A 14,703-nucleotide genomic window follows, 5' to 3' on the forward strand; every position below is an offset into this window, starting at 1 on the left:
AGAAACATTAGAAATCCTAACTTGTCTAAAGTTCCTTGGAAGGGATGGCTGCTATGTAGGCATGTGCATGTTTTGCAAAGATGAACCTTGGGTCCTTTCATGGAATTGCCGGTTAAGGGATTTTAGGGAGTAGAACAGGGATAGATGTCTTCCTGTGATTACAGTGCGTTACTTGCCAGGGCTGACTGTACCAGACTAACTTGTGGTTGATTTGTTCAATGCTGCTTGTATCTGCTTCTGACATCAGACAAGGCAGCAGTCTGGGTCCCAGCTACTGGGGAACAAATACAGAAAGGAGAGCTAATCCCCAGATCTTTGAGAACTATCCGGGCCATTCATTCTTTTCTTTCCAAAATAATTTATCAGTTTGGTTTGAGAAGCTGTGACATGTCTGCAGACTGGCAGAAGATGAATTTAAGGCCTCGGGAGAAAGGCAAAAGAAGTCAAACTCTTTTCATTGCCATCATTTCCCTTCTCTGTCACCTGTCCAAGGAAAAATTCCAGTGGGTTCTTTATTGTTTCCCAGTGCTTATTTATACCCATTCATATGCACACACAAAATATTGAGATCTCTACATGAATCTGTCTTGGTTAAATCTAAGAATTCTTGACAGTAGACCCTAATCCTTGAGGTATAAGAACATTAGGTGCCTAGCATTTGGACCACCTTCACATGAAGGTTGGTTTTTCTATCATAGGTGTGTGTTTCAATGCATCTTATCCCTGATAGTCATCCTATGACCACCTTGCTGGTAAGTGATATCTCACAGTGTGGATGATACCCTAGAGAAATTCTGGCTGCTGGAAAGTACCTGCAAATGAAAGATGTTTATCTTGTTTACAGCATCCTACCTATTTTTTCTCCTGATCTTATTCCCTCCATTTTTGCTTATGTGCTAACATACTGAATCCAGGAGCATGGGAAATTGCCATGGCTTTGGTAGTCCTCTGTTGACTTCTCAGCCTAACTTCTACTCAGCCTATGTCCATCTTTTCTCTTTCTGTCTTAGTAGGTAGTCTTCCTGTGTGGCTTCACATCTCAGCTCATGTGACCACTTCTTAGATTTTATGAATATGAAGATGTTGCTCTAAGATGTTAGCCGTGGAAGACCCTTTTGGCCATTTCTAACCAAATGCTTTCTTTTTAGCCCGTTCTTAGATGTGCACTGCTTTTAGATTATGCCTATGCTTTTTAAAATGTTTATCTAAAACATGGATCTGATGGAATAGACCTCCACCCCTCACCCCCTGGCCACATAGTCAGGAAGTTCCAGCTGGCGGAGTAGCCTCGGGTTGTGCAAGTGTGTCTTAATAAAAGTCCTTCCGTGTCATGTAGTCAAATATCATAGCTCACAATCACTTAAAGCCCTGGATCATAGTTCCCATACATGTTCGCAGTGTCTTTTCTTCCTTTGCATAGTTGCTGTTCAGCTGAGGAAAAGGAGCCTTTCATTACTGGTTAACATAAGGCACCTCTACATGGAACAAATTGCTGGAAACTCTGATATCGCAGGTTTGCTCAATATCAGAGCTTTATTCATAGATAGAGGCAGATGGTTAACCTATTCAAGTGCAAAATAAGAGACTTGAAAGAATTTTCACTCCTGCTTGTTCAAGAATTACATAATCTTAGTCACTAGTGTCTAGAAAACTATTATTAGCTGACACCTAGTCAATTCACCTGCCAGAGGAAGGTTTTTTCTTACTGTGTAATTATTTACAATGCAACAAATTTTATCTGTAATAGCTTATGCTATGCTATAATCACATTCTCAAAACACAAGATATGAAAGTGCTTCAGGGAATACAACCACTGTGAAATTTTCAAGCAGCATATGACAACTTTAGCTATGATACTAGCAGCATATAGCCTTGTGCTTTTATGTTTTGTCTGCAGTTTTAGAGATCAGGTATAAGAGTGTAGTTGCTTGCAGCTGTTTGCTAAGGTATGTAGGCAGATATTAGTGTACTGCCAGTTCCAGTGCTTTTTGCTCATTTCATTTTCTGGCCTTTCCCTTTCTCCTAGTGCTGAAAGCAGTTCATAGTATTAAAAAAACAAAAAGATAAAACCACTAAAGCATGCTAGTAACTATAGATATATTTGGTACAGAATAAGTACAAATCTATTACCAACAAAATGAAATCTCAGCTAATTTTCCACAGTTGCTATGCTTACTGTCTCACACATTTTACTGCAAGAAATGTTAATTACCATAGGGATGGGGTACTTCTAGAAGTTGCTTGACCAGAGGACATCAAACCTTCTATGCTGCATTATATAAAGAATGGACTGTGAAAGTTTTATTCAGTGTACTTATGAACTGAGCTATCTGAACCTCAAAATGAGGTTCAGGGTGAGCCAGCTACAGGCACAAGGCCAAATGTGAGTGGGTATGCTATTAGCTCCAGATTTTTTTATAGTGTTGTATATGCCTCAATATCAACAGCACAGTCTTAGGCAAAACAGAGTCCTCTTTGCACAAAGTAATCCCGTAAAGATGCCTCAGTCATCAAAGGCCATATCACTAGCACCGCATGTGCCTGCACACATGCCACTGGCTCAAGGTGCTAGGGCTTTTTAAAATTTCACTATAAGCCTTTATACATGATGCATTTATTGTGCGCACTCACATTAGTTTGCAGGTGCTTTACACAACATTGGCAATCTCAAAGGCTTCTCCCATTCTTTGTAAGCGCTGTAGCAGGATTGTGTTGCTTGCTTGATTTTCTGCTATGAAGAAACTCTGTTATTTCCTGAATGATAGCATGAAACCCTGGGGTGCATGCACAATTCTGATATACCACAGCTCCACCTAGTGGTTGTTTATGAAACATATGTAAAGGCAGAGAAAGAAAAGCCCTGGAGAGAATTAAGAACATGTCTAAAGGATCTGATCTTATTCCAATCCCACAAAGAATCAGGAAATGGCTTGTGGAAATGGCAAGTGATAAGCCTTGCCAGTCTTTATGAACAATGCTCAAGTGACTGTGAAAACAGTCCTTTAGCTGCTTTGACTATGAGCATAGCAGGACAATTACACAAAGCAAAATGTAATTCAAAAGGGTCCTTCTTTCTAACTCTGACTTACATTGGTCTTGAAATATATCTGACCTTCAGCATCCTGCCATACTTTTAGTCCATAATGGCTAAACATGTCACACATTTTTATTTAAGGACGAAAAAACATGACTCTGGGTGTACAGCAACAATTATACCACCAGAGATTATACCACAGTGTAGTGCAGTGGTTAGAGTGTAGCACTGGAACTTGGGAGATCTGCACTTTAGTCCCCACTTAGCCATGAAGCTCACTGGGTTGACTGGGACAGCCACAGCCTAACCTACTTCATAGGTGGTTGTGAGGATAAAATGGAAAGGAGGATTATGTAAGTCACCTTGGGTTTCTTGCAGGAAAGAGGTAAGATATAAATGTAATGAATGAAAAAAAAAATCAATTTCTAACTAAAGTCCACTTTAATAATCGTTCTGGTTTTCTATGGGATACATTCAAAGCAGCTAACAATCTAAAGCTGAAATCAGTGAAAAGCATCATTTAAAAAGTATGTAGTGGCAACTGTAGATTAATATATAGTAGTAACTGACATTTACAAATGCAACAGTGTGGACAGCCTGCTAGAAGTAACAGGTCCGAACTACTTAACTTAAAACAAGCAAAGGAGGAGCCTGGTGGATCTCCCATTGGGAACATCCTACAAGCTAGGCATAAGCTAGACTGGCACAGGAAGGAAAGTGAGCTGTCTGCTTGAGCTTCATTTTTATATCTTTATGAGAACCAACATCTGTAGTCCCCACAGAACCATTAACAGTGAAGATAATGCAGAAACACTGTTTTTCCTCTTTCTGGATTCAGTGGTAGTGGGGTGACAATATTTTTTCACTACATTGCAGCTAGCTGAGCATGCTTCATGGCCATTTCTATCTAAAGCTCTTTCAGTGGGGGAAAGGAAGCTTTATATAAGAAGAAGCTAGCCAGAAACAGAGGGGAAAAAACTCAAAAGGAAAAAAGGGGAATATGGGGGATGTGCAGAGAGTCCTGTTAGACAGGGAAGCCAAAAGGATAACAGAAGTGGGTACAGTTTGAAAGAGTACTATGGGAGAAAATGGGAGGCTAACAGATCAGGGTTTAGAATAGGTGTCTCTCTTCCCTACTCTCTCTGTGTGTTTGTGTGTGGCAGAGATAAGGGTTTAAAACAACCTTGCAGGTGAGAGATGAGATGCTAAAGGATGGGAGAGAGAGAGGTGAGGGATGGAGTATAGAAGGACCTGCAGTCGTAGAGAGAAGAAGGGAGTACACTTTGGGATACAGAGAAGAAAAAGGTGCTTAACAAGAATCGGTTAAGAAGAAAACCCTGGGAATTAAATGTGGCAAAAATGCCTGTCTATGGTTAACATGTCAGCGCAGTTAGTGAAAATGGAATGTGGCTGGCTTATGCCCTTGACCTGTGAGGTGGGGGGCGGTTTGTATTGGTGCGCAGCATACAAATACAAATTAATATTTGGAAAAGGAAGCTGCTGTAGCTATTTCTGATTTGATAATTATAGCACATTACTGATTTTGAGTCTTATGTCCTTTTGGAAAGAGGAGCAGCAGCAGCTGCTCTTCTTTCTTCCTCTTTGATCTCTTTAGCAAAGAGAAGAGAAGGGGGAGCTGCAAGGAGACTGCACACACGGACAGGAGCACAGTCTCTTCCATCATTGAGAGTTGTGTGTGCTTAAGATATGGACCACTAGAATATGTGCATGACAGCCTAAGGCAGGCAGTTTCTGCCTTGTAAGAAAGAAAAACATGTTTGGCCACTGCTTTAGAATGGCTTAGTGATACTCAGTACAAAAGTTCTGTATGTATTCGGGACTTTGGAAATACTTAACTTGTTTGAATGACGCCCTTGACCTGGGAGGGTTTTTGTTTTGTTTTGGGGACATTTTTTGTGCAGATACGTGATGTAAAGGGTTAAACAGAATATGGGAAGCTGCAGCTAATTTCTCACTTGCTAACTATAGCATAAACTGTTTTGTTTATTTTACACTTTTTGGTACTACTTGCTCACTGTACTATTAACAACTTGAATTCTGATGAAACATTTTAGTCATTTAGGTGTTTTCCATTAGTAACTTTCATCCAGCCCTCATAAAGTCATCTGCAAGTCTGTTTGAGTTACATGAGTGGATGCTAACCATTTTTATTTAGCTTTATATATTTCTGATCCATAGACAGGCATTTGGGCATGGTGACAGGATTAAAAATGTGTCAGTGGCTTGTGAGAAAATTTCTGATTCTGAATTCATGTCTTCGAAGCCTCACCTGGACATTTGATAGACCCCATTTTGCAGGAAAAGTTGGCTGCAGTCCTGCATCCTGCTCCCCAGTTGGTTGTTTTGTTGCTGGTGTGCTGTGACTCTGTCTGGATGACTGACCATAAATAATGATGTTAGGGAAATGTGCAACTTCACTATCCCCAGCATGAGACCTGTATTGCCTTGCAGTATGCTGGCTGGCCTGTATTTTAATTTTTGTATGGTTTACAAGTTCCTGGCTAGGTTGTTAACTTTTCTTACCTGTGTTTTGCTCCAAGGTACAGTGCGCAAGCAATATGTCTGACTCAGTGATTCCTTCACTCCTCTGGCAAAAGGATGTAAAATGCCGATTCAATCCTACTATACATTCATTCATTTCATTCTGGCTGAAACCTTTGTTCCCATAATGTCAGCCTAGTGTTTTGCACCACTGAGTTTTCCTCTGACTTCATCACCTGCATCTCACCCCCTTAACCCTTTGGAACCTTATGAGGAATACTTCCTGTATTTCTTTTAAAAAATATGTGTGTGGTGAAAGTGTGTGCCTTGCATGTACAGATGGCAGCATGCTTGGGAGGTTTGCTCTGTCTTTTAGCTTCCATGTGTTTGTGTGTGTGTTCAGTTTCCAGTAATAAAAACAACAAAGTACTCTGTAATACCTAATAGACCAACATATTTATTTTGGCATGAACTTTCATGGATCCCACCCACTGTATGAGTCTGATGAAGTGAACATTGTCCTCAAGCACAAATGTGTTAGTCGTTAAGGTGCCACAAGACTCTTTGTTGCTTTTGTTGCAACAGACTAACATAGCCATCCGCAACCTCCCACGTATTGTTACAGAGGTAAAAAGGCAGGTGCCTAGGTGAGCTGACCTAGGACACTTTGAACTGCACACTTAGCTTGACAGGGAAATTAAGCTCTGTGACTTTTAAAATTAACGTATGAAATGAAAGGTTGGTACATGCTAGTAAGATGAATGGAGAATCTGCTTTCCCTTAGATGTGCACAATTATAAGGCTAATTATATTTGTTCTGTTTAGATTTTTGTACTGTAATGGTTAAATGCATAACCTTTTGAGCAAGTGACTTGGGAACATTTGTGTTTGGGGTACGGTAATATCTGAGACAAGACTGTGGGTAGAAGATATTTTTTATTTTCCTTCCTTAATGTGTGGAGTAAAAGCCTCAATACCAACCAGAATGGGAGTCTGTAAATACGTAATTCAAACAAACTGAGGAAGGCTGTAGTCATTTCAAGGGCTCTCTCAGCTCAGGCACCAATCATTGAGGCCCCCTAATGGTTCAGGTGGAATACTACAAGTAAATATGCTTTGCCTGTACAAGTCACAAATAACTCTGCAGATAGCATCCTGTACATGTTGCAAGTGGAGTCCCATGGGAGGAAATTGTGGGAAGGGCGTGGGCTGGAGGAAAGCCAAGCTGTAGTTGTCTCACTTGCTTAGAACCATGTGCCTCATAGAAAATGTTGTGCCTAAAATAGTAAAGGCATGAACTGAGAATCTCTTTCTACCTCTTGAGACAGGAGATGAGGAATGCAGTGGCCTAACGATGCCTGATCTGGTGTCCTTTACTGATCTTGGGCACATACAGAACTTAATGTCCTGTGTAAATTAGAAATGCCAGACATGGGATCGCTTGACTCCATGAAGGAAGCCAGAACCTTGACTGTGCAAGAACTGAGTAGGCTGCCATGGACAGGACTCTCTGGGGGGCTTTCATTCATGGGGGTCACCATAAGTCAGAGATGACCTGACGGCACATAATAACAACAAATTAGAAATAACACATTAGTGCAGGTAGCAAACCTCCATTTAAGAGCCTCTTACTAGGAAAAATCCGCTTTAAAATATATCTGTATATTGAAAGATGGCCATTTAGTCCATTGCAGGGAAATTCAGGTGTGTTTCCCTTTTTATTTTATCATGTCTCCGCACCTGGGCTTGTTCCAGTGTGCATTATTTTGGTTATTTCACAAGGAAAACCCTTCCAATTTTTATGATGTTTAATCTCTAGCCATCTTTCTAGAGCACTTTGAGGCAGTAGGAGCTTGGCGAGTGCAAAGTAAACAGGTGCCAAGAGGTGCCTCTAAAGAGACAGGTGTAAGGAGGACTTTGTTGGTATGACAGCGGCAGCACACCCAGCAGGGAGCTTAGAGCAATGCTGAATGGTTGGGGTGGGAGCTGGAGAGAGAGGCTGGGCCAGGGGCATAAAGCAAACATCATTAGAAAAGGCAAAGATAAGAGGCAAACAGAGCAGCCAAGCCTGGCATTAAACAAATGCTATGTAAAAAATACAAAAGCTGCATTACAATCATGCAAGAAGGCATGATTCCTTGAGCAGGGGGCCACTGATAGGAGGCAAGAGCAAAGATATGCTTGGTAGCATTCAGTTACCATCTGCTAGAGTGGCCATGAGTTTGTGAAATGCACATAAAATACTGGAATGGTTTGTTAGAAGTCCAGGTGTTGCTAGAACCAGCCTCGATTGTCTGCGAACTAAGACAGTTTTATTACTGTATCAGATTATTCTTATTCTGCTTATGCTTGCAATGGAGCATTGTGTATGGTTTTCAGCAAACTTCTGTGACCATCCTAGTACACATAGTGACCTTCACAAGATGGCTGGCCTTTTGTCCTCCTGTGCTGTTGATGCAAAAAAAGCTAAGGTTTGATTGAGGACGCTGTTGATCAGAAGTGCAAGCCGCCTTCTTTGATAATGGCAGGACAATCCTCTGGTTAGGAATGATGAGCATCCAGAGAGCCCCTCACAACCAGAACCCATTGCTATTCTGCTGTAGGGCAGAACAGAGGAACAAGTGGATTTTTCGGGAGCCAATTACACATTGACACACCCAATTTTCTGGCCACATTTGGCTGATAGCACCAGGACTGCACTGCTGAAGTAGAGGCAGGATGTCCCATGGTAAAGGTCTCCAAGGTACTTTATATCTGCTCATCTTCTGATTTTAGTGCCAGAGGGCATCTGCCATCAAACTGGCTTCAGTGCAGAAGGACCACATTTTGCACAGAAATAGGGGTGCTGTTTCCAGTGGTAAGCAAATCCCATACAGGATTTACTGTCTCTAAAATAAAAACATGAGGGTGCAGGATTTTTACAGGAGACCCTGACTTGTTCTTTTGATTTCTGCACTAGGGCTGCTTCTGGAGGCAGAGATCCATTTCCTATGTGAGACTCATTTTGTGGGACTCAGCAACCCATTTAAGCTGGTGCGCGCGCTCTCGCTCTCTCGTATGACTTGTGTCTCAGGGTTGTAAAGTACTTCACATGTCATCAAAGAGGTGGTACAGGAGGGCAAATGCTATGCAGCACACAGTCCCGACAGCAGCAAAGCAGTTGCATGAGCAATTTCACCAGGCTGCTCTTTGGCACTCCTAAAGCATGATATCATGTGAATTCCCCTGAATTCCCCCAAATTCACATGAGTTGGCACAGTTTGGGCACAGCTGCCCATAGGAAACAAGGCCATGTGGAAGTGTTGAACACAGGTGATGGAGTCCGTTGCTTTTTTAAATGTGAGTAGTTTTTTCACAGGAGTGATATGACTAAATAAGGGGCAATGCTTGGGCTTTTACTGTTCATAGATAAGTCTGTCAGAAGGCCCTTATAGTTTTGTGGTCAGTTGATGTGGCTTATTGAACTTGAGAAAAGGTATTACCCTGACCTGGCAGCTTCCAGATTTGTTGGAACTTCAACTCCCATAATTCTCACATACTTGGAATTGTGGGAGTTGCAGTCCCAACAAATCCGAAAGGCTCCAGGTTGGAGAAAACTGCTCTACTGCTAAATGTAATGCTAGTGCCTAATGCAGTTTCATGTGGCATCTTAGCATTGTCAGGCTCTGCATGGTTCTAGACTGAATTGCTACCTTTATAACAGAAGTAGAAAGTAAAGCTTCGGTCTCCCCACCCCACCCCCAATGTTTGGAGAATGGGGGCCACTGAGGAGGGACGATGGCATCATCACAAACATTCAGTTGGATAAATAATAGAAAAAAGTGAGGGAGGTGGTATGGGGGAATTTGAAAAAATAAACTGTATTCAAAACTGGAGGGAAAAAGCAGTTTCCAAGAATGTAACACTTTCTAAGGTGGGATTTTTACTCTCCATCTCTCCCTCTTTTGCCTTGTTGTCTTGGCTGGCTCTTTTGTTTATACGGCCCCCGTTCGACCTTTTAAATTGCTGTTAATGTTTTAGCGTAACGAATTAGTCTCTCATCACGAATCAGGACTCGAAATAAAAAAAAAAAACCCTCCGAGGCCAACATCCTGAAATTGGGGTCATTCTCATTTGCAAGGCAGAGAATCTGAGAACCTTAATGCAAGGAAATTTATTCAAAGGCAGAGCCCCGACGTGATTAGGCCCTTTGTAATTATAGCTCGGAGAGATTCCACTCCAGCCTCTTGCCTCCCTCATGGATTAGCAAGTGAGTTGGAAAAATACACAGGATTTAATTAGAGGCAAATTAAAATTGGTAATGAAATAGGGGCAGTAGCAAATGGCAGGGAGTTAGAAGGGGGGGAAAGGGAGCTAGTATCTCTCGGGGCAACACTGCCTGTATACGTGCATTTTCTTTATTTTACGTTTAGAAATGTAAAGATGGGCAACAGAATAAAGAAGATATAAGATAGGAGGTGGGGTGGGGGTGGGGTGGATTTTGAGGTTTTCCAAGCAGAGGATGGTGTTGGAAATCAATTGCCCCTCACAATATTTAGCTTGCTTCTGCCCCCCTCCCTCTTCCCTCCATTTAGCCAATAATGAGAGATTACGTAGCCTGGCTTGTGGAAGTCCAGTCAGTAGGAGGTGAGAACAAGACATGTCCTCACAAGATGGTTCTTGTATGGAAGCTGTGTAGCAAGTGTCTTAGAGCTTGTGATGGAACGGTCGTCTTTCTGATGGATTCCTGCAAGCTTGCTTTATGACTGGATCGAAGCATTCTTGCTAACTTGTACTGCTGAATTGCCACACTGCAGCCCCTTCCTTCTGTACCTCTGAGCATCAGTCTTTACCAGCTGCTGTTGGTGTTCCTGGATCCAAACAATTGCAGGGGAAGGGAGCTCTCTGCGGTATGCACACTTTTCTCTGCTGCTGAAATTGGCAGAGGGCACCTTAGTGCCAGCTCCCATGTTTCTTCAGGATATTGCACAGGTACTTTCTTGGGTGCCTGCTGCCATCAGCTAACATGATGGCTGGTCTGCTAATACGCAGCAGAAATGATAGCACTGAGGCAGCTGATCAGGAGTTGGTGCTGAATTAGCCAACAAGGTAACTGAATAAAATTGTAGGAACATGTACAGTGGAGACAATAGGACAGAAACAGCTATTAAAACAGTTCATCTATTGTCTTCAGTATATGAAGCATCCCCACTGAGAACTGAATGTTAAGTATATCAGTAGCAGATTGCTGGCAATAATTTTGTAAGAGACTGGAAGGAATAAGTTTGGAGAGTTTTTTTTGCAGGTTGGGGTGGGATTGTTCAGTGGAAGACCTTCACTTTGTTTTGAAGACACCATTTCTCTTTCTCTGTCCTGCTTACAGAATGCCGTGCGCCACAACCTGAGCCTGCATAAGTGCTTCGTGCGAGTGGAGAATGTCAAGGGAGCTGTCTGGACCGTAGATGAACTCGAGTACCAAAAGAGAAGGCCGCCAAAGATGACAGGGTGTGTCTGACAACTTCCCAGGCAGGACCCTTGGGAAAACGAATGCTCTATGAGAATGATTGAGGGCATACAGTGTCCATCTTGCATGGGGTACGGGGGAAGTATATGGGAGCTATCCAACATCCTTCCCATGCGGACTGTGCACCTATTATATTGAGGTCCTGGGAACAGTTGTGCTGGATGGGACCAGAGATCTACCTAGCCTAATGTTTTTTGTTTCTTTGTTTGTTTTGCTAACTGTGACCTGCTATATGCTCCTGGAAAGTTCACAAGAAGGGTATGACATCAGCAGTCCTTTTGTTGTCATCTGATTGTTTAGTAGAATTCTGCATCTGAGCATACAGCTATCAAAGCTAAGTCATAGAAGTAGCCTCCATGAATTTGCCTAAAAAGCTTTCTAAGCTAATGGCGACCATTGGTGTGTCTTGTGGCTCTGAATTCTGTAAATGAATTCTGTATTTTGTAAAGGAGTAAATGACGCTCTTGAAATGACTGAGCTATAACCCCCATCAGTGATCCCTGAGGATGGCTGAGGGGCGATTCAGCTAGAGGTGACTGAGAGGTTTGCATTATTTATTCTTGGGGGGCTGCCCTATATATTGAGATTTTTCAGAACCACATTTTAGCTTTTGATTCACTTACTGCCTGTGTCAGTTTGCTGGAATGAACTCAAATATTGCACACTGCCTTCTGATTTTCACAGTTGTGAGTGCATGTTCAGTAGCACATAAGTCTATATTTAGGCATCTGCTATTCAAACACCAAGAGAGTTTAGAAGCTGGATAAACCTGTGATATTAATCCTTGCAAGTTTACATGATCAAGATTGCAATCCCATGCAAGTTTCCCTACAAGTAAGCTTTAATTTATGTCCTGCCTTTCCACTGAAAATAATGCTCAAGGCAATAACGATAATAAAATATAGATAGCATGTAACGTAATTAAAACATTACCACATCAATTAAACCACATCTATTGAACACAATGGGACTGATTTCTGAGTAAACATGCCTATGACTGCTGCAAGAATCACAGAAATAGTAGTGATATTAAATGCATCTAGCGGTATAATACTATAGCCAAAAACATTCACTTACTAGTGGTAACTACATATCCCATCTGATAATGCATGGACCACAGGGTATAACTGGCAGTGGTATTAGGTGGTTAGCAGTATTAGAACCTCTGACTCCAGAAAACCTGTCACTCTGAATGTTGATATAACCAAGTTATAATTTTATGTTTGCCATTCTTGTCACTTGTTCAGCTGTGCTTTTTAATGTACAAACAATGAACCGAGAAAAGTGAAATGAACGTGAAATATTTCTCATAGAGTTTTAAGGCTGAACATCTCTGATAGCAGTAACAGTGCTTCAACCAAAAGTCTGAAAGCTAGGGCAATGAGGCATCCTCCTCCTAATACCAGCTTGCATGCTTGATTTTTCTGCTGCAGTTTGGTGTCATGTCTAAAATAAAACATGACAATCACAACAGAGCTATTGTACTGTTGGTACTATCAAAACATTTAGGTCGTCACGGATAGAAACAAACAAGGGGCTAGTAGGCATCTTCCACCACCAGTAGGACAAATTTTCACTTTAGTGGAATCATAAACAGCACTGGCTTCTGAAGTTGCTCTTCCTTCCAAGCTACTTCTGTTAATCTAATTTGTGTTGTGTAGGACTGTAAACAGCTGATTCTTTTGTTTACAGGAGTCCAACTTTAGTCAAAAACATGATTTCTGGCCTTAGCTATGGAGCACTTAATGCCAGCTACCAGGTAAGGTCAAGTTTATATGCCTTTTTAGGGAAAGTGCTGTGTTTACAATTCAAACCCACCAAAAGAAACTTCTATTCCATTGGTCCCCCACAGCAGAACCATGAATGCAGGAATCAAACTATGAGGGAAATATGAATGTAGAAACTGAATGTATCATGACATTTGGATGAATATTCAGAATTTGTTCTATGACTATTGAAGCTAATTAGTGATTAGTTTAAAATTTCAGCATAGAATATCCAGTGCTACTTTTCTACAAGATGTTCTGGAGAACCAGTCCAGTCTAAACAACTCTGCTTCCTGTAACGAGCTGGGAAACCTGACTCCACATGGCCAAAAGCCTACCTTCCCGTTTGTTGCTGTAACAATGCAGTGTTAATATATTTCTGATGTTCCAGCTGGGCAATACATTGTTTTGAAAGGGGTAAGAAGAAATGAAGGATATCAAACGACAATTTCTCTCTCACAGTGCAGTGCCTTGCCATCTTGTTAACAGAATTGCCCTTTCAGCCTTCCCCTTTGCTTGGTGGCAAATCAGAGGCTGTTGGGACAGGTCCAACTACTGAATGGTGGTGCAGGAAGCATGGGCAAGGTTACTGCTGCGGAACTTGTGTGGCCTGGAGCTATTTCATGAGTCCCACCAAATCAGGCTTCAGATTACTCTTAGCCAATGAGGTAGGCACCCCAAACTTCATCAGCACTCATGGAAAGCTCACCTTTCTGACAACTGTCTAAAACAGTTTGACCAAGTCAGAATCAAACCAATATGAGATTTGAAAAAGTATTTTAGTATTGTGTTAATTTTTCATTGCAAGCCAACTCAATCAGTTCTGTTTTTCAGCTAGAAAGGAAGGACATGAATATTCCTAATTAAGTGATAAAGTTACACACAAAGTTTACATCAGTGATTGAACTCTTCTGGAAGACTGCAAAACCTAGAGAGGCATTTTAAGTCCCTTCGGGAAAAATTGACTTGTAGTTCTCAGTACCTGGATATCTGGGGTAACCTTGCAAACCTGTCATAATTTTCTTTTTCGTACCTATGAATTATATCAGTTGGACCCTGTCTGTTTTTAGGCAGCCCTAGCAGAGAGTAACTTCCCTCTTCTGAACAGTCCCACCATGATCAACACGAGCTCCACTAGTGGCATGTTGCATGTTGGCCATGATGATGTGAGCAGCACTGTGGAACAAGTCAACAGCAACGGCAGCAATAGCCCCCGACTTTCACCACAGCAGTACAGGTAAGCCTACCAGAGCCATATTTTGCTTAGAGCCTTCTTTCTAGCTGAAACTAAAAGGAAAATTAAGGGCGGCTTCTGCACGACATGGTTGTACCTACTAGATCCAGAAGTGGCAGAAATCCCCTGCAGTTCAGGCTGTGCCACTTTGGGCTTTTGGTAAACTCTGTTAAGATGTAAGTAGATCTACAGCTTGAGTTTGGGCCTGAGTCTGAAATCAATGGAGAAATAGGACCCCCGTGTGTTAACAGGGGTGCTTTGTAATGCTGAGAATTGTAAATGTAAAGTTCAAGATTTTCATACTGTTTTTGTATCAGAATGCATTTTGGCACCACATGTCAGTGTGTACACACATTTTGGTACGCTGTGGTGTCCCGGCAGCACTGTAGATAAAGAGCCTGAGTGGATACTGCCCTACTCAGCCTTAGCTAAGTAGTTTCTTTATCAACACCATATTCACTTCTTGCAGCATGCCAAATGATAGTTGGAGAAGGCACTTTGAGATCACATACACTGTAAGGGCTTCCAGTTAACAATGGTCAGAAAATTATTTTATTGTGGAAAGTATTTCTTTTAACATCAGAGGCATTTGACCACTGGAAGAGACTACTTTGAGAGTATAGACTAAGAATTAAAATTCACATGGAGCACTCCTTAGCTCAGC

General features: G+C 41.7%; 2 protein-coding genes across 4 annotated transcripts in view; both read left to right on the forward strand.

The window, feature by feature from the left end:
• FOXP4 (forkhead box P4) overlaps positions 1 to 14,703 on the forward strand; it is a 173,562-nt gene that overhangs the window by 139,815 nt on the left and 19,044 nt on the right. For all 3 annotated transcript variants that reach the window (XM_044444980.1, XM_044444970.1, XM_044444990.1), the window contains exons 14-16: positions 10,899 to 11,020; positions 12,732 to 12,798; positions 13,876 to 14,042. In XM_044444980.1, the coding sequence (XP_044300915.1) occupies positions 10,899 to 11,020; positions 12,732 to 12,798; positions 13,876 to 14,042 (356 nt within the window). The remainder of the gene's footprint in view (positions 1 to 10,898; positions 11,021 to 12,731; positions 12,799 to 13,875; positions 14,043 to 14,703) is intronic.
• The window catches only part of MDFI (MyoD family inhibitor), a 98,992-nt gene continuing 98,197 nt past the window's right edge, over positions 13,909 to 14,703 (forward strand). Inside the window, exon 1 of the mRNA XM_044445019.1 lies at positions 13,909 to 14,042. The gene's annotated coding sequence lies outside the window, so the exon portion shown is untranslated. The remainder of the gene's footprint in view (positions 14,043 to 14,703) is intronic.

Source organism: Varanus komodoensis, unplaced genomic scaffold (genome assembly GCF_004798865.1).
Source record: "Varanus komodoensis strain SLA01 unplaced genomic scaffold, ASM479886v1 scaffold1, whole genome shotgun sequence".
NCBI lineage: Eukaryota > Metazoa > Chordata > Lepidosauria > Squamata > Varanidae > Varanus > Varanus komodoensis.